This window comes from Myiozetetes cayanensis, unplaced genomic scaffold, assembly GCF_022539395.1.
Source record: "Myiozetetes cayanensis isolate MyiCay16 unplaced genomic scaffold, myiCay2020 scf147, whole genome shotgun sequence".
In the NCBI taxonomy this organism is placed as follows: Eukaryota; Metazoa; Chordata; class Aves; order Passeriformes; family Tyrannidae; genus Myiozetetes; species Myiozetetes cayanensis.
This window is the reverse complement of record NW_026087126.1, coordinates 51722-72174: the sequence shown is the minus strand read 5'-3', so window position 1 is coordinate 72174 and position 20453 is coordinate 51722. Positions and strand designations below refer to the sequence as shown.

General features: G+C 46.6%; 1 protein-coding gene and 1 pseudogene across 1 annotated transcript in view; one reads left to right on the top strand and one right to left on the bottom strand.

Annotated features, from left to right (window-relative positions):
• Positions 1-2023: 2023 nt before the first annotated feature.
• The window catches only part of MEX3C (mex-3 RNA binding family member C), a 29837-nt gene continuing 11407 nt past the window's right edge, over positions 2024-20453 (top strand). The window contains exon 1 of the mRNA XM_050310098.1: positions 2024-2375. Within this exon, the coding sequence (XP_050166055.1) occupies positions 2219-2375 (157 nt within the window). The 5' untranslated portion in view covers positions 2024-2218. The remainder of the gene's footprint in view (positions 2376-20453) is intronic.
• On the bottom strand, positions 17731-20070 carry LOC126637162 (tumor necrosis factor ligand superfamily member 10-like; annotated as a pseudogene).

The following is a 20453-nucleotide window of genomic DNA, read 5'->3' as shown; positions in this document are numbered from 1 at the left end:
CAAGTTGTACCGATTCCCACAAGTCCTCCCCCACCTTTTGCCACGTCTCAGTATTATATATATCTTGCGTGGAGGAGAAAAATCCACGGCGGTGACACCAACATAGTAAATCTATCAGCGCCGAATGCGGCAACTGAGTATCAGTCTTATCAGCCAATTTCATTAGGCTATCGACAACCGCCTTTTCCACTGCTGAAGCAGTTAATCCCATCCTGCTTATTTTCCTGACTCACCGGTCAGCCCGTGCACGATCCGCCTTTCTTCTGGCTCCCAGCTATAATTCCACTGGCAGCAGGATCCTCGCAGGCTCTGCAGTCCGATGTTCGATAGTCCCCAAGCACGTACGTCGGGGTTCACCAGATGCTGCAGGCATTCAAGCGAGCGGGAAAGAACCACACACACATCCACAAGATGCAAGTTCGAATCCAGTTTATTATTGTTAGGCTGTACAATTTATATTATTCTGAGTTCTGTTCACGCGAACACGAGCACAGCACGCCATCACGATTGGTCAGCACGCACTGTCCATGCGCCCCAGGTAACCCACCGATTTGTGGTTTTGAAGCCCACATTTGCATACAGTTTCTGTTATCACTGTTTTTCTCATCCTGGTTTTGCTGACTCCTGCATTCTTGTAGCAGCAGGTCGTTTCTTGTTTATCTTACTTTTACCTCTTGACCTTTTCAGAACTCAGAATAATCATGCAGAATTGCTAAGGCCCCAACACTTGACATCCCTTTAGATGAAGAAATTTTTCCTAATATCCAATCTAAACCTTCCCAGCACAGCTTGAGGCTGTTTTCTCTTGTCCTGTCACTTGTTACTTGGGAGAAGAAAGCAACCCCCACCTTGTTACAACCTCCTTTTGGGTAGTTGTAGAGAGTGATAAGGTCCCCCTGAGCCTCCTTTTCTCCAGGCTAAACAACCCCAGCTCCTTCAGCCGATCCTCATCAGACTTGTGTTTCAGCGCTTTTCCCAGCTCTGTTGCCCTTATCTGGACACACTCCAACATGTCAATGTCTTTCTCCAGCCCCCCTCTGCTCTGTGTCCCTCCCTGGGCTCTCTCCCCCAGCACATGAAACAGATCCTAGTGGACTTCACTCCCTGTTCATCATTTCACTTCAGTCACACAGTCCTTGTGCATTTCTGACTCTACAACAGCGTAATCACATTTTCAAACAAGCTTCTTCACATTTCACCTGACAATTTTAACCTGTGACTGGAACATACACACACTGAGGGGCTGATAATGAAAAACTGCACAACTGTAACCGGTGCATCACAGAACCTTCACCTCAGTGGGGAAACACACAAGAAGGTATGAGGAGAAAGAGAGTACCGCGTCTATCAGAGGCTTTTGGGGTTTATTTTTGACTGTTTTGGGGCTCACCCTCTCTCACCGGGGTGTGTGAGCCAGGCCGCCTTAAGTCACAGCGCCCCGCCGTCCCAGGGCTCCCCGAAGCGCGGAGGCGGCGGGGCCGAGGGCGGGGGCGGGGGCGGGGCGGGCCCTCCCCACACCCCGCAGGCCTCGTCTACCCTCAGTCCCGCCCAGGAACCGGCTCTGCTGCTCAATAGCGCGTCGGCGAGCGTGGGGAGGGCGGTATTATCTTTTTCCCCTCCTTGCTGGTGCTCCCCTCTCCCCTTCCGCCGCCGCCGGCGGCCCCGCTGAGGGGAGCATCATGGGGCTAAAGGCGCGCTGAGAGCGCGGCCCTGGCGCCTGGACCGTGCCCGTCACGGCATGGCGGTTTCGTGCCGCTAGGCTCTGCCCCGCCTGGCCCGCAGTGCCTCCCCCGCCATGCCGAGCAGCAGCGCCGCTACGGCCTCCCGCGCCGCTGAGCCGCCGCACCTCCCCTTCCCCCCGCTGCCGCTGCTCCAGCAGCGCCTCTCCGGCCTCGGTTTCCGCGACCGCGGCTTGCCTGCCAGAGGCAGCGGAGTGGTGGGGGTGGCCCAGTGGCGGGTGGGCTTGGCGCCGCCGCCCGACCTCCCCAGGGAGCCGAGGCCTGGCGGGGCGGGGGAGGCGGCGACGGGGGATGAGGGAGACCTGGAGCTGGAGGAGGACGACGAGGACGAGGAGGACCACCTGGTCTCACTGCTGCTGCTCTCCTCGTCTTCCTCGTCCTCCCAGCCACTCCCGCTGCTGCCGGCGCTGGGCTCCGTCCTGCTCCCGCCCGCCTTCGATTCGCAGGAGGCATTATGGGGGGCGCACGATCCTCAGGGCATGATGGCGGCAATGCTGTCCCACGCTTACGACGGCGGCGGCGCAGTGGGCCTCAGTGGCGAGCAGACGGCACTGCTCCGCCGAAAGAGCGTCAACACCACCGAGTGCGTGCCCGTGCCCAGCTCTGAGCATGTGGCCGAGATCGTGGGCCGCCAGGGTAAGTGGGGGGCCGGATAGGTGTGTGGGGCATCGGATGGGGGTGTGAGGCGGCCTGGGCCTGCTGTCCTTCCCCGGGGTTTGTGGCAGGCCTCTCCCCCCACACCTTTGGGGTGTGCCTCTTCGGGGCCAGCTGCAGGAGCCTCTTGCCTCGGTAGTAGCTTCGTGCCTCCTAGGGTGGAACTCTCCCGTCCAGACCCCGGCTTCCCCATGGTGGACAGGATGCTGGCACCAAACTAGCCCTGCTTGAGAAGGCGAGGGCAAGAACTGGGTTAGCTCACACCTTCCGTTATTCTTCATTTGAGCTGGAAAATGCAGTGTATAGCCTGGTCACGTACAGGTAGGTGTTGGCACAGGCCTTGCTCTTCAGTGACACTCTGCTCGTGGTCTTTAGTGAGAAGTTGCCTTTCATTGTAGGAACTTGGGACTGTATTTTACAAAGACTTTTGGGTGAAGGACTTTAATTTTCCTTGGAGAGCAGGGCATGGGCTGACACTGTTCCTACAGCTTTCCATGGCATGCACTGAGACAAAGTGAGACGTGAGGAGCCAGTGAGATGGAGAAAGGCGCCATGTGTAGCCCTCCTCTCTGTGAAAGCCCTTGTCTTTCTGCTCGGGTTGTGGCTTCCTGTTGATTGCTGTTGCTACACTCAGTGGGTCTCTATTATGCCATTAGTATGCAGTCATATCAGTGATATCACATTTGTTGTTGGCCTTTCATGTGCTCTCGTGGGAACGGTGCTTGGAGGAGTTAGAAAGATGATGTTTTGCACTAGCTTTCTTGTGGTGAACCTAATTGTAAAAGCCCTTTTTACATATCAAGAGAAGCACTGAGCAGTGTTAAGTGTAGGTGTGGAAATGCAGACAATGAAGTTGCCACTCTCTTCCTCTTCCCTTTCTGTGTTTATTGGTTAGGGGATGGTGTGTCTTATTTGCTGATGGGCTCTGATAATGAGTTATCAGAGGTCATCAGTTATGCTGCCTGGTCTTTCTACATCAATGTGGCATTTGGTTGGTTTTTTTTTCCATTGAGTACAGAAGAAATTGTAAAATTGGTCTAAACCAATGTGGTACTAAAGAAAGGCCCACCAAGTGCCAATGCTTAGGCAGACTTGTTTTCTCCTTCTACTTTTTATTTTAGAATTTTAGCAGTTAAGGGTGGGGGTTTTGTTGTGTGTGTCAAAGGATGTCATAGTTCGTATTTTTAGCAAGGAATTTTTCTTTCCTTTCCTCCTGCCGTGTGTGTGTGTTCTGTGATGAGCCATTTAGTTGAACAAAGGAAGCTGCTCGAGCCCTAATAGGCGAGATTAGTTGCCTTGACAACGAAGGGGGGGGTGGAGGCTGGGGGGGAGGAGACTCTCTCTCTCTGCCGGGGTGAGAGGCTGCTGCGGGCTGCAGCACACTGCCGTAGGCTCCTTTGGCTTGTTTTTGTTTGTGTTTGCTTTGTTTTTTTTTCCTGTCGGAGGGAGTTTCTGGCTGCTGCTCTTGGCTCACCTCTGGCTGACTGCAAGCCCTGCTTACAACGGACCCTAATCAGCTGAAGTTTGTGAGTTTTCTTCCATTGGGAGAACTTTCTGTTTTATTGCTGTTGTTTCCCGCCCCCCTTTTCCCCGGTGGCAGCCAAGGATCCAACAGCGCCACCTGGTGACGGGCACTGGACATTACAAGTTCTACTCCTTCAGTGATCCAACAGCGCCACCTGGTGACTATAATAGGACACTACAAGTTTTTTTACACCTTCAGTGACCCAACAGCGCCACCTGGTGAATGGTACGGGACATTACAAATTTTGCATCTCCAGTGACCCGACGGCGCCCCCTGCTGACTGTGGTTGGAACAGCACCAAAGGGTGCAAGAAATTGAACTATTTTCTTTTTGCCGGTTTATTGGTTTTGTTCTTAAAGGGGATTATTGGTGGGTATAGGAGTATTACTTAGTTATTTTACTTGGGTTTTTTTTTCGTGTTCCTGTTAATACACACATACCTTTTAATAAAGGGCTGTTATTTTCCCTTTTCCATAATTTGTTTTTCCTTCAATCGGAGCCTCTTAATTTTGGATTTATAATTGTTTGGAAAGAGAAGTTTGGGTCTTTTCCTCCTAATTCATCCTCAGCAAAAGACCCTTGTCTCATTTAAACTGGGACATCTTTTGGCGCCCAACGTGGGGCCCGAGAGAGGAAAAGTGGAAAAGGAATAACTGCCCTTGTGTGACTTTATATGTGTTTGTGAACCTGTAGGCACCATGAAGTCTAAGATCGCTGCTTTTCTGTGGTATATAATTATGCCGAAATCTATGTCCCACCTGTCGATGTTTTTCAGCTCAGACACTATGACCCTTATTGCAATAAGTATGTTTGAGATCTCGCACTGGTTTTATGACATAGTAAACTCAGTACCTGTTATTTTCCTTCGGGATATGTTCTCAAGGATATATTACTGCTCTAGCCTACACTGTCTCCTTTGGGGTTTTAAGGATAATGGCACCTATTCCGACGGAGAAACACAGGGGAGTATATTTGCCCAACCCTTCATACATTTTCCCTTTGGTTCCACTACAATAGCCTCTGAGAGATTTAAACTCTCTTTAGATGTAAGAGACATTTTATTTTTGGGGCTTCTCGTGCAAGGTGTCATATCTATTGCCACGGTGTCATATCTAATATTCGTAGTTAGGCCCAGGATTTACCAGGAACGGGCACAGAAACCAGCCCCAAGGGTGGAAAACCTCGAATGGCATGGGCCATGGGAGGACGTGAGTAAATTTCTAGAAAGTGTTTCAGTTCCTACAACATGGAAGTTCACTCTCGAACAACTCCTAAACCCTGCACAGATAATAACAGCTGTGAGGGAGAGAAGTTGTGGTAAACCCAGAGAGAGGCAGGTGGTAGATGTATGTGGGGCTTTAGCCGTTGCCTACCAAAAGGTGCTAGGTATGGTGCAGCCCTCACAGGGTAAAGGAAAAGATGAAAGTGAGAGGTCTGATACAAGGGTGACTCCAGATAAGGCCAGTTCCAAGGAACCAAACAAGTCAATGGAGGTTGCCCCTATCCAAAAGAGGAAATATAAGACCAAATCAGTTCGCCCAGTAGATGATGATGGGGAGGCAGGACCCTCACAGGTAGCCAACCCGGAGCCAGAAATCATCACTGAGTCCTTATCATATGACAACCTCCGGAAATTACGGTCAGATGTCCTTCGTCACTCGAATGAGCCCATACTGACCTGGATGATTCGAGTCTGGGACTCCACGGGTGATACCATAAACCTTGATGGCGGTGAAGCAAGGTTCTTGAGGTCTATTGCCCAGGATGTGGGCATTGAAGAGGCATTTGTGAGAGAATCAAAACCCCTGTCTCTCTGGGCACGGCTGCTGGACGCTGTGAGAGAGAGGTTCGTTTACAGAGAGGCTTTGCAGGCAGACCATTTGGTGAAGAGCTGGAATACCATGGAGGAGGGGATCCGACGCCTGAGGGAAATGGCACTGTTGGAGATTCTGTTTGGAAGGGATATGCAAGCTAATCACGATCCTGACAAGGTTAGATTTACACCATACATGTGGTGGACCTTCATACGTATGGGGCCATCTGCACACGTCAGTTACTTGACATCATTGGAGGCTGGGGAAAAGAGTGAGCCAGTGGCGTTTATAGCAAATAAACTTCGGATGTACGACAGTATGGTCCAAGGATCACTACAAGCCCGCGTTTCCTCTGTAGAGACCTCGATCAATAACCTGACTAACATAGCTACAAAATTACAAGATCAACAGGAGAAAATCCTAGAAAAGATTGAGAGAAACAGCTCCCAGGTGGCACCAGTGAGAACCGGGCGCCCCCCAGCTAGAGAGGGTAGACAGACCTCACGAACTGAGCTGTGGTATTTCCTATCTGGCCATGGAGAAGACATGAGACAGTGGGACAGGAAACCTACCCATGTCTTGGCAGCCCGAGTACAAGAGTTGAAGGACCAGAGAAAAACAAAGTCCGTGAAAGTGAGTGCAGTGCCAGTATCCCGTGGGCAGGGATCTGACCCACTAGAAGGTACCTCCCGCCGGTATTTGCAGACGGAAAACTGTGACGAGCAGGATAGAGACCAGTATTAGAGGGGCCCTGCCTCTAGCCAGGTAGAGGCACGGGACAACCGTGTCTATTGGACGGTGTGGATCCGATGGCCTGGCACATCAGACCCACAAGAATATAAGGCTTTGGTTGACACTGGCGCTCAATGTACGTTAATGCCCTCAGGACATGTGGGACCAGAGGCTATTTCCATTTCTGGGGTGACAGGAGGGTCGCAGCAGTTGACCGTGCTGGAAGCTGAAGTGAGCTTGACCGGGAAGGAGTGGCAGAAACACCCCATTGTGACTGGTCCAGATGCCCCATGTATCCTGGGCATTGACTACCTTAGGAATGGGTATTTCAAAGACCCCAAGGGACATAGATGGGCTTTTGGAATAGCTGCTGTGGAGACAGAGGCTGCTAAGCAGTTGAATTCACTACCTGGCCTCTCGGAGAACCCTTCTGCTGTGGGACTGTTGAAGGTTGAGGAACAGCGAGTGCCAATTGCCACTACAATAGTGCACCGTCGGCAGTACCGAACAAACCGAGACTCTGTGATTCCCATCCATAAGATGATCCGTGAGCTGGAGAGCCAAGGAGTGATCAGCAGGATCCACTCCCCCTTCAACAGCCCCATCTGGCCTGTGCGTAAGTCCGGCGGAGAATGGAGACTGACTGTGGACTATCGTGGCCTGAATGAAGCCACCCCGCCGCTGAGTGCTGCAGTTCCAGACATGTTGGAGCTCCAGTACGAGCTGGAGTCTAAGGCAGCGAGGTGGTACGCCACTATTGACATCGCGAATGCATTCTTCTCCATTCCCTTGGCAGCAGAGTGCAGGCCGCAGTTTGCTTTCACGTGGAGGGGCGTGCAGTACACGTGGAACCGACTGCCCCAGGGGTGGAAACACAGTCCCACCATCTGCCACGGATTGATCCAGGCTACACTAGAGAAAGGTGAAGCCCCAGAACACCTGCAGTACATTGATGACATCATTGTATGGGGGGACACAGCAGAAGAGGTCTCTGAGAAAGGAAAAAAGATCATACAGATTCTCCTGGAAGCTGGGTTTGCCATTAAAAAGAGTAAAGTCAAGGGACCTGCCCGAGAGATCCAGTTCCTGGGAGTAAAGTGGCAAGATGGACGTCGTCAAATCCCGACTGAAGTCATCGATAAAATCACAGCAATGGCCCCACCAACTAGCAAGAAGGAAACACAAGCTTTCCTGGGTGCCATAGGTTTTTGGAGAATGCATATCCCCGAGTACAGCCAGATCGTAAGCCCTCTCTATCTGGTAACCCGCAAGAAGAATGATTTCCAGTGGGGTCCTGAACAACAGCAAGCATTTGAACAGATTAAACAGGAGATTGCCCATGCTGTAGCCCTTGGGCCAGTCAGGACAGGACCAGATGTGAAGAATGTGCTCTACTCTGCATCTGGGGATAAGGGCCTCTCCTGGAGCCTCTGGCAGAAGGTACCTGGCGAGACCCGAGGCCGCCCACTTGGATTCTGGAGCCGAAGCTACAGGGGATCGGAAGCCAATTACACTCCAACAGAAAAAGAGATCCTAGCAGCTTATGAGGGAGTACAAGCTGCCTCAGAGGTGATTGGCACAGAAGAACAGCTCCTCCTGGCACCTCGGCTGCCAGTGTTGAGTTGGATGTTCAAAGGGAAGACGCCCTCTACTCATCATGCCACTGATGCCACCTGGAGCAAATGGACTGCCCTGATCACGCAGCGCGCCCGCATTGGAAACCCAAATCGCCCTGGGATCCTAGAAATCATCACGAACTGGCCGGAAGGTGAGGATTTTAGTCTAGCAGAAGAAGAAGAAGGAGAGCAGGTGGTACGGGCAGAGGAAGCCCCAGCATACAACCAACTACCAGAAGAAGACATACGCTACGCACTCTTTACTGATGGTTCCTGCCGTATTGTAGGGATGAAACGTAAATGGAAAGCAGCTGTATGGAGTCCCACACGACAAGTTGCAGAAGCTATGGAAGGAGAGGGTGAATCAAGCCAATTCGCAGAGCTCAAAGCTGTCCAGTTGGCACTGGACATTGCTGAACGAGAGAAGTGGCCAAAACTTTACCTCTACACGGACTCATGGATGGTGGCCAATGCCCTGTGGGGGTGGTTGGACAGATGGAAGAAGACCAATTGGAAACGTAGGGGAAAACCCATCTGGGCCGCTGATATATGGCAAGACATCGCTACCCGGGTAGAGAAGCTGATTGTGAGGGTCCGCCACGTAGATGCCCACGTGCCCAAAAATCGAGCCAATGAAGAACATCGCAACAATGAACGGGCAGACCGAGCTGCACAAGTTGAGGTGTCACAGGTGGACCTAGACTGGCAGCACAAAGGTGAACTGTTCTTAGCACGATGGGCTCATGATGCCGCCGGCCATCAAGGCAGAGATGCCACCTACAAATGGGCACGAGACCGAGGGGTGGATCTAACCATGGATGCTATCTCTCAGGTTATCCATGACTGTGAGACATGCGCTGCCATTAAACAGGCTAAGAGACTGAAACCCCTATGGTATGGTGGACGGTGGAATAAATACAGGTATGGGGAGGCTTGGCAGGTTGATTATATCACACTGCCACAGACCCGTCAAGGTAAGCACTATGTGCTCACCATGGTGGAAGCCACCACTGGATGGCTGGAGACGCATCCGGTGCCCCACGCCACTGCCAGAAATACCATCCTGGGCCTCGAAAAACAGGTCCTGTGGCGGCACGGCACCCCAGAGCGGATTGAGTCAGATAATGGGACACACTTCAAAAATAGTTTAGTTACCACCTGGGCGAAAGAGCATGGCATTGAGTGGGTCTATCACATACCATACCATGCAGCAGCTGCCGGGAAAGTTGAACGGTGCAATGGACTGTTGAAGACTACCCTGAAAGCATTAGGTGGAGGGACTTTCAAACACTGGGATCAACACCTAGCAAAGGCTACATGGTTAGTCAACACTAGAGGCTCCGTCAATCGAGCCGGCCCTGCCCAATCAGAGTCCCTTCACACTGTAGACGGGGACAAGGTCCCAGTGGTTCACATGAGAGGTATGTTAGGCAAAACAGTTTGGGTTAACCATGCCTCGAGCAAAGGCAAATCCATTCGTGGAGTTGTCTTTGCCCAAGGACCTGGTTGCACATGGTGGGTGATGCAAGAAGATGGAGAAACCCGGTGCATACCCCAAGGAGATATTATCTTAGGGTAAACAGGTCATAACTCTACCCATATTTGTATCTATATGTATTTGTGAATATGTACATAGTCTAGAATGATGTATGTATATGTGGAGTTAAAAAAGGTTCCATTTGATAGATGTATGGTGGCATGAGAAAAGGAAAAAAAATTAGGGGTGGATAATGTCATAGTTCGTATTTTTAGCAAGGAATTTTTCTTTCCTTTCCTCCTGCCTGTGTGTGTGCTCTGTGATGGGCCATTTAGTTGAACAAAGGAAGCGCTCGAGCCCTAATGAGGCGAGATTAGTTGCCTTGACAACGAAGGGGGTGGAGGCTGGGGGGGGAGGAGACTCTCTCTCTCTCTCTGCCGGGGTGAGAGGCTGCTGCGGGCTGCAGACACTGCCGGGCTCCTTTGTTTTTTTTTTTGTTTGTTTTTTTTTTTTTTCCTGTCGGAGGGGAGTTTCTGGCTGCTGCTCTTGGCTCACCTTCTGGCTGACTGCAAGCCCTGCTTACAACGGACCCTAATCAGCTGAAGTTTGTGAGTTTTCTTCCATTGGGAGAACTTTCTGTTTTATTGCTGTTGTTTCCCCGCCTCTCTCTTTCCCCGGTGGCAGCCAAGGATCCAACAGCGCCACCTGGTGACGGGCACTGGACATTACAAGTTCTACTCCTTCAGTGATCCAACAGCGCCACCTGGTGACTATAATAGGACACTACAAGTTTTTTTTACACCTTCAGTGACCCAACAGCGCCACCTGGTGAATGGTACAGGACATTACAAATTTTGCATCTCCAGTGACCCGACGGCGCCCCCTGCTGACTGTGGTTGGAACAGCACCAAAGGGTGCAAGAAATTGAACTATTTTCTTTTTGCCGGTTTATTGGTTTTGTTCTTAAAGGGGATTATTGGTGGGTATAGGAGTATTACTTAGTTATTTTACTTGGGTTTTTTTTTTCGTGTTCCTGTTAATACACACATACCTTTTAATAAAGGGCTGTTATTTTCCCTTTTCCATAATTTGTTTTCCTTCAATCAGAGCCTCTTAATTTTGGATTTATAATTGTTTGGAAAGAGAAGTTTGGGTCTTTTCCTCCTAATTCATCCTCAGCAAAAGACCCTTGTCTCATTTAAACTGGTACAAAGGAGAATGAAAGGCTGTGCTGCAGAAATTTGCAGGTAGCTTCCTCTGATGCAGACAAGTCTGTTCTGTTCAAGCAGAAAATGTCTCTTCCAAGAAATGGTGTTTGAATGTCTTAAGACTGTTCATGTGTCATTGGGGATGGCAGGCAGAGGAGTGCGGGGTGGAAAACAAAAATGAAAACTGATTGCTATAGTCCTCTAAAGGAGAAATACAAACTATTGGGTTTCAAGGACTGATTAGGCTGCCGTGTTTATTCTCCACGAGTTCAGGATTGTTCTCTGTAGTATATTTTTTAGGTACCTCGAGTCACTTAAAAAGAAGATAATGGTGTTTGCATAAAAATAGGATTATTGTTCCTGAAGAGTTCATTTGCTGCTTCTGCTTTTATTTCTTATCTGATGTCACATTGTTTGGCTTGTGATAAAATATTTAGCCTCGGTGGGGAGGGATTGTATAATACAAAGAATTAGGGCTACAAAAGAGGAAGGAGTGGAGGGAGAACTAAAAAAATTGTTACCAAACTTACTTGCATGAAAGCTTTGTGTAAGGAGGCTCTTCAAAATTCTCATTCAGGGGAGACATGCTTAGAGACTGCCTTATGGAAGTTGTATTAGTTCCACTAAATATTTGTTAAATATCTTAGAAATACTAGTCCTTGCATCTCCTTTTATGGCCCAGAACTGTGCTGGCTCATTGCATGGGCTCTTGCTCTCATTCACTTGCTTTGCATGTGTCTGCTCTAGCCCACAAAGTGTTGTCAGCTGTAGTGCAGCTTCGTCTGCCTTGAGCAAGGCTGATCAGAGCTGCATCCTTCACAGATTGTTCTGCTCTCTCTAAAAATGAAGATGCTGCATATTCTCTTCCTAGCACACATCCTAACCAGCTGGTTACATTATAGAATCACAGAATGGTTTGGAAAGGACCTTAAAACTCATCTAGTTCCAACCCCCTTGCCATGGGCTGGGACACCTTCCATTACACCAGTTTGCTCAAAGCCCCATCCAACCTGTCCTTGAATACTTCCAGGGATGGGGCATCCACAACTTCTCTGGGCAACCTGTTCCAGTGCTTCACCACCCTTAAAGAATTTCTTCCTAACATCTAATCTAAACCTGCCCTCTTTCAGTTTAAAACCATTGCCCCTTGTCCTGTCACTATCTGTATAAAAAGCCCCTCTCCTTCCTTTTTATAAGCCCCCTTTAGGTACTGGAAGGCTGCAATGAGGTCTCTCTGAAGCCTTCTCTTTTCCATGCTGGGCAACCCCAGCTGTCTCAACCTGTCTTCATAGGAGAGGTGCTCCAATCCTCTGATCATCTTCACGGCCCTCCTATGGACCCTCTTTAACAGGTCCATGTCTTTCTTGTGCTGTGTACCCCAGAGCTGGACAGTACTCCAGGTGGGGGTCTCACAAGGGCAGAGTAGAAGGGGAGAATCGCCTTCCTTGACCTGATGGGCATGCTTCTTTTGATGCAGCCCAGGTTCTCATGTGGGCAGCTGTGCTTCCCAAATTTGTGCTGGTAGCTGTGCATAGATGTGGGATGTTGCAGCTATAGAAGGTGTGGAGTGCTTGAAATGTGCCCTGTGCTTGATGGTTGAAGCTATGTTGGAGGCTGCTTGGGTTACTGTGACAGTAGTTAAATGTCTTGCTGCTGGAAGCATTTACATCACTGGAAAAGGCTTAAGATTTTAATGAATAGTTGAGTGTTCCATCTTAAAAAAAGAAGTCATGTAGTATTTCTGAAACCTGGCAGGTTTTTGTGCCTTTTTTTTTGTTGCCTTTTTTTTTTTTTTTTTAATCTTAAATGTTCTCAACCTTTTCTTATTCCCCTTGCCCCCCAAAAATAATGAAGCCGATAGACACTGGTTGGGGTAGTGTAATATATTTCTTTGTAGTCTTTGAGGTGGAAGAATCCCAAAGGTGAACAACAAAGGAAATGATATTTGTATCCTTTTATTCTTGTAAAGGCATGTGACTGGGAGCCGGGAAAACTAGATTCCATTCATGGCATTGTACAGACTTCCTGTATGAATTTAAACTAGCTGTTGAATCCAACCTTTGCTAAGTTTGCCAGTCATCATGCTGATCAGAAAAGTTACTTCCTTTGCTGTCAGCAGCTAAAAATCCTGCATGCACAAAGTTGCATTGGTTTAGAAACATAAAGTTGGAGAAAGTATTCTTGAGAAGGGGTAGCAAGAAAGCTTTGTCGCCGAGGAGGTGACCTTGTTTGCATGAGAAAAGCTGGCATAGGGCATATACCCAAAATTAAATAAGCATGTATCCAGACTTAAAAACCCCAACTTCTGGAGATCTAACTTGGAAGGTTTTGTTTTAATCTCTAAATCATGTGAAGGACTTGCAGAAGTCTGCTGTGGATCACCTGAAAACTGTTTCCTCTATGTAAAATTGGTGATGGTGAGTCTTCAGTGCCTCCTGCTACTCTCTTTACACTTAAACTAAGACGTTTAAACATTAAAATATCTTTTGAATAATGTAAAAAGAGAGGTGGTGTCTGAAGACATGAACAGAAAACCTGAAAGATACTGGAAGGGACAAAAGTCTGTCCTGTAGAGATGCTGTATCCCTGAGTCTATTGACTGTCTTCAGATAGTGATTGCTGAAATATATTTGCTAATGCTAATGTTTTGGCTATCCAAGTAATGGGATTTTTCCAAGTGTTTATATCCTTGATGAGGTTGGCGATGTTGTTTTCTCCCTAAAATATCACTAGAGTTGGAAGCTACTTAACTCTAAAGCAACACTTTAATGCAGATTTAATGATCGTGGATTCTTTTTTGTTCTTTGTTTTTGAACGTGGGTTCTTGAGAAAAATATTACTTTGCTTAAAATAGTCCTGTAAATTAAAACAAAAACATAATTCTGATAAGTTGGTAACTGATAACTATCTAGCATAGTTGAACAGCCAAATAAAAACAATAGCTATCACTCTCAGGTAGTGGAAAAGTGCTAAAACAATCCTAGAGCAAATACTTGTATTAGCTAAGTACAGTACATAGATATCCTATGGTAGGATAATTATAATACTTTCAAAAATAGTGAATATCTGGTTTTATGTTTCAATGTATTGTGATGATAATATTACTGACAATACTTATAGCCTTGACTGGTTATTAATTACCTGTAAGGAGTAGTCAGCATAAGCATAACTACATAGCCTGAATTGCATGTTGTTTTTTTAAAAAACTGGATGCTTAAGATTTCCACTCTCATGGATAAGTTTGACTGAAGTTGTCATGTTTCTCAGTGTCAGCTGATTGCCACAGACAATAAAGACCACAGGTTCAACTAATTTATTTTAAGTGAAAAAGGCAGTTATACTTCAAATTATTATATTTTTTTGCCTCTTCTATAACAAGCAGGTTATTAAATGCTATATTTAATAGCTTGTTCTAAAGACTGAAAGAAAAATTGAACTATTTCTTTTTCTGTTGAAAAGCTATTTTTCTGAGTAGTTGAAGTATTGACATTTTTAGAGCCTGGAACTCCAGGAACTGACATGTGAGCATACTGTGGCCTGGTACAGTCTGAAATTACTGCTGAATTTTCAGTGGCCTATTGCTCTGGTACTGTGTAGCAAACATAATTTCAGTTATGCTATTTGTCATTTGTGCTATACAAAGATCCAACACAAGTTGCAAAGTGTATTAGAAGGGTGCAGGTTTTCCAGCTGGGATCATAAATCCTCGCTCATAAACACTGCTCTTGTCTGGCTTGTTGGATGTGAAACACACCAAATGCAGTGCACACTTGGGAGACTGTGTAGTCTGCCAGAAATTCTGTAGTTCATAAGTAAGATTATTTTTTTTAATGAAGCTGAAATTTAAAACAAAAATCTTGTGAGGTAAAATATCAATTTCTAATCATTTGGTCCTTTTGTTTTTCTTGTAAAATTGCTGTGTTATAAAAGAGTATGGTTTCCTTTTTTAAGTTTATAACATACACATAGAAATCTTGATTAATGCGCTTCTGAACTGCACTGGATTAACCTGTCTGGCATGAGAGTACAGTGGTTAATTCTTTCAAGCTATTAGTAAAGTCAGCAGATGTTGTGTCTTAGCCTGTTACCCTCTCTTCTAGTACACTGTGGTCTGAATTTCTGGAAGAGAAACTTTGTAGAGAACAAAGTGTTGGACATCTCAAAGATCTTAAATTTTGTTTTGATGCAATACTGCTACCTCACAGGGCCAATTTCCCATTGCAGGCAAAAAATTTAACAGGGATAAGGTTGCAAACTTCCTGTAACAAAAAATGCTGCTGAGCGCTAGTACATTTTTATTTAATCAAAAGAAAAGGCCAAAAAGTTTTAAATCAACCATTTGTTTCCAATTTCAGTTACTCCTTAAGAATGCCTTTATTTTTTCTCTTTCAGGTATTCCTTTAAGTGTATGAGATTTTGTCAGTGTCTGATCAGATCTGTTTCCTTCACTGGTGTGAGTCAGTAGTTATGTGGTCTACATCAGGTTCTCTGTTTCTCCTTTGAACAAAGACACAGTGTTTGTTACTTTTTACCTTCTAGTTCATTTTACCTTGGACAACATACTGTGGGATTTTGTGTATAAAAACACAGGTCTAGCAGCATTTTTGAATTAAGGGTTTGGTGTAGGTGAAGATTTGTATAGTTTTTTGCAGTCTTCCTTTATTGACCATCTGCTGCATGGCATGAATGGTGTTGCTTTTTATTACCCTTGTGCAGGTCAGCTTTACCAACACTGTTGCTCTCACTAATTTGTTTCATTCGCTAGATCAATGTTCTTAATGAAGACAACTTTTTTTTTCCCCTGTAGTTATCTGTTGGATGTATTCCCTCTCATTTATTATCTACTACTGTATCTTCCTCAGCAGATGCTACCTTAGTCCTGGTGCTGCAGTAGTGCAAGTAATTAATAGTACAAGTTGCTGCCCTCTGGCTTTTTTGCTGCATGTAACTTGTTTACTGAGTTGCCATCTGTCTTGAGAATTGGAGTATTCTTCTGCCTCTGAGATGGCTGATTTGATAGTGTCCCGGCCTGACACATAGAGGGAAACAGTGTGTAGGCTGACTACTTCATTTTGTACTAGATTGATATATATATATCAATTGATAAATTGATACATTCCTAAGAAATCTTTATTAAAGAGTTTCTACATGGTTCTTGAACCAAGGCTTTTGTTTTTCAGAAGAGGGAAATATCCTTGAGAGCTTTTGAGCAGCCTTCTCTTGGGAAGCTTTCTCAACATCATCAGAGATTTGTTACCTAAATGGCTGTGGGGAAAAAAAGACTCCAAGCCAAATTAGGTAGGAGATAAGATAAGATACAAAAGTTTTAATGAGCCCCCAGGCTTTCTGGAATACCCTCAGTGCGCGTGCGCGTGCGCGCGCGCGCGCGCTCCCGAAATACAGATGTCCACAGTTTTTATAATGATTTTCACCCAATCCAGTCCAGCCACCACCCAGGTTCTGCCCCCACCACGCCTCTTGAGAATTGGGTCTGGGGGCGTTTTGGGACCCCCTCTTCTTCATCTTCATCTTCCTCAGAGCACGTAATGTCCTTGGAGGCCTTCCAGAATTCTAGGCCTGAAGGTTGTTGGGTCTATGGCTATATCTTGTTCCGTAGGGTTAGGGTGTTCTTCTACAATTCTACCTTGAAAAAGAGACTAAACAGGCTATGGAATTTAGGGAATTGATATGGGAATGGGTAACAGGGGTTTGAGCTGGTGTGTTAAGGGTAAAGGGATAATATGCTGCTACTCTAAAATCTACATTTACTACATAACTACTTCTAAGGTCTACAAAAATAAAAAAATTAAAACATCAAAACTCCAAGGTATCAGATTCTTAAAGCTGCCCTCTTTTTCCACCTGTTAGCTTGGCACCAATAGGGTCAAAGTCCTGCTTCCTTTGATCTAGCACAGCTCAAAATGGTTGACTGTGATTCCTTGGCTCTTGGTTAAAGTACTTGAGGTCTCCAGGTTTTCTTCTGTCCTGGTATGTAGGCAAGCCCGAGCCTGTGTGGCTGCAGTACCTGGTGCACTGTTGTGGTTTAGGAATTATATTCCTCAATTAAGTTTTCTCACTGAAAACACTCCAAACCACATTCTGCTTGCTCACTCCCCCCTCCCCTTGTGGTTGGCTGGAGAGGAGAATTGGAGGCACAAAAAGGTAAAGATCATGGGTTGAGATAAGAACAATTTACTGGAAACAGCAGTGAGATAAGAAAACAAGCAGCAACAATATTAATAAGTGTACAAGAGGTGAACAATTCACATGTGATTGCTCACCATGAGGAGCCTGACAATACCCTGACTGCTTGCTTCCCACTATGTGACTGGAAGGGACCCCTTCCTCTGTTCCTGGAAATGATGTGAGGTGGTATAGAATAACCTCAGGGTCCTAGACATGCTCCCTCCTGGCTACTGCAAAAACTAAGCCTGTCCTGGCTGGAACCAGGACATTATCCACCCCTTATGCTATACTATCTATGTCATGCCCAAATCCTATACCTTCCAACTATATACATATATCATAGAATATGCTGAGTTGGAAGGGACCCATCAGGATCAAGTCCAACTTCTGGTCCTGCACAGTACACCCCAAGAATCACACCATGTGCCTGAGAGCATTGTCAAAATACTTGAACTCTGGCAGGCTTGGTGCTGTGACCACTTCCCTGGGGAGCCTGTTCCAGTGCCCAACCACCATTTGGGTGAAGAAGCTTTTCCCGATATCTAACCTATATATACACACACACGAGCACAGGTATTGCTTGTGTAGTCAATGGCCGTCCCTCCAAGGTGTCTTTTGAGTTCATTTAGTCCATGATTGTGGGTTCTGTCCATCCTAGATGTCTTCCAGGGCATGAGAGCTGGTGTGCTGTTGGCTGGTTGCTAGCTGCATCAGGAGCTCATGACTGGTGTATCTGGTGTATCTATTGTCCATGGTAGTTATGGCATACAGTAGCAGTGTCATTCAGCAACCAATATTATACAATTCAACATTACAGACTTTTTGGGGTTCCTGATTTTTCCCAACAAATCTGAATCCTCATTCTCATTTTCACAGAAACAAAAGTAAATTTGTGAGTAGATGTAATAAAAGCCCATCTGGGGTATCACTAACTCACCATTTCTCAGCTCCATGTTATAAAAGAAAGAGTGGCCTTTCCTGTAGAAAAAAGGTCCTTACTCTGCACCGTTTGTAGCGAATGAATCCACGGGAGACAGACTTTGTCCAAGAAGAACTGTCTTGTAACTTTATTACTCCATTTCTATATACAGACTTTCTACCGACCCCAGGTTGGAGCTCTCTGGCCAGGAAAATGTTTTCTTATCTCCCCACATACCACACACCCATGTGACTGCTTCCAGCCACAGAGAACAACCATGCTTCAAGCAGCTTCCCAGCTTGACCTTGTGATTCTTTTCACACACACACTAATCTTAGCTCTGGCTCACTCGAGACCACAACATCCTTGCTTCAGTATTTTCTTCTTCTTTTATCATCCAGGTGGCTGGTGTTGTCCGTCCAGCTGCTCCTATACTTTCCTTGATGATTCTCAGTTGCTTATTTTATGTCCGTTCCCTCTTCTGGGCAAGAGATTACACGGAGACAGGGAACTCCTACTGCTGTTGCCCATCAGATGCACCGTGATCCTCTGGATGGGACCATGCAGCTGCTTGCTGCCCATCCCTGTGTGGTAGTGTTAGAGTTCTTTCAGTGTTGACTGCAGACATGTTTTCCTTATAGCTTCTTGACATCATTTTTTTGATTAAGTTTCCCAGGTGCCACTTTAGTTGCTAGTAGGGATCAGCTGCTCTGTCTTCGCTTTCAATTAGATCCAAGTTTTGAATGGAATTTGTCACTGCGAGAGGGTACGGAGAAACTACACGCAGACCAATATGATCAAGAGGCAGAATCCCGTTTATTATGCGTTACAGTTTCCATTATATACTTTTCTTACACATACATGTTCTTACACGATTGGTTGGAAATAGTTAAACACACTTTTCAGCACTTAGTACTTGCTATCCTGTGATTGGCTCATACGTAGTTGTCCAGGCACATCTTCTTGCCTTTTCTCCCTGCACTTTCTCTCTGCCCTTTTTCTCTGCCTGTTTCTCTTTGCTGCTATCTCACAGTTAGCATTCTTGCAGGCTGACATCAGTGCCAGTACTTTTCCTGAGGTAAAGTCCTTGGTTGATTCAGGCTTAAGGCCCACTAACAGCTTGTCCACAACCTGCTCTTTAGGCAGGTATCCCACAGGAATTTCCAATTTCCTCCCTGGTGAGACAAGCGATGCTGCTCTTGGAGTATGTGTCCTAGAGCTGTTTGAGCTCACTGGTGAAGTTGAGGAAGGTGATGGCCATGCAGATGGACTGCAGGAGCATGGCAGCCACCAGCACAGCCCTGCAGGTCGGGCTGTGGCATGGTGGCCAGGCAGGGGGAGCAGTGGCTGGGCTGGGGGCTCATGGATGCTGTTGGGAAGCTTTATCATCATCAGAGATTCTTAAAGCTACCCTATTTTTCCATCTGTTAGCTTGGTACCAATAGGGTCAAACAAAAGATCTGCTTCCTTTGATCTGGCACAGGCAAGTGGTTGACTATGATTTCTTGGCTCTTGGTTAAAGTACTTGCGACCTCCGGGTTGTCCTCTGTCCTAGTATGTAGGCAGGCCCAAACCTGTTCAGCTGTAGCACCTGGTGCACTGAAGCTTGTCAGGGAAGTATCTCATCTAAAAACACTTCTGCAGTTCCAGCTGGATAATGACAAGTAGGAAAATCATGTATCATCTTTGCTTTGTATCTTTTACGTGTACTAATGCTAAGTAAGTGGTCAGTTGCTCCTCCATGTGGGTGTGATAGAATTATAACGGGAACAGTCTTGGTCGCTAAATATAGTGTAGAATCATAGAATATCTTGAGTTGGAAGTGACAAGGATCATCAAAGTCTAACTCCTGGCTCTGCACGGAGCAGCCCCAAGAATCACACCATGTGCCTGAGAGTGTTGTCCAAACTCTTGAACTCTGCCAGGCTTGGTGCTGTGTCTACCTAAGGAGCCTGTTCCAATGCCCAACCACCTTCTGGGTGAAGAACCTTTTCCTAATATCCAACCTAAACCTCCCCTGATACAGCTTTATGCTGTTCCCTCGGGTCCTGTCACTGGTTACCGGAGAGGAGATCAATACCTGCCCCTCCACTTCACCTTGTGAGGAAGTTGTAGACCACGATGAGGTCTCCTCTAGGCTGAACAAGCCAAGTGACCTCAGCTGCTCCTTGTACAGCTTCCCCTCTAGACCCTTCACCATCTTTGTTGTCCTCCTTTGGATACTCTTTAATAGCTTTATATCTTTCTTATATTGAGGTGCCCAACACTGCACACAAGACTTGAGGTGAGTCTGGTGGGTTGACCTTGGCTGGATGCCAGGTGCCCACCAAGCTGCTTTATCACTCCCCCTTCCCAGCTGAGGGAAATAACTCATAGGTTGAGATAAGGCAGTTTACTAAAGCAAAAGCATAAGTTTGTGCATGCGCAAGCAAAGAGAAAAAAAATAGGTTTATTCTCTACTTCCCCTCAGCAAGTGATGTTCAGCCACTTCCCAGGAAGCAGGGCTTCAGCATGTGTAGCGGTTGCTCCAGAAGGCAAACACTATAAATAATGAATGTCCCCTGCCCTTCCTCCTCCTTTTCT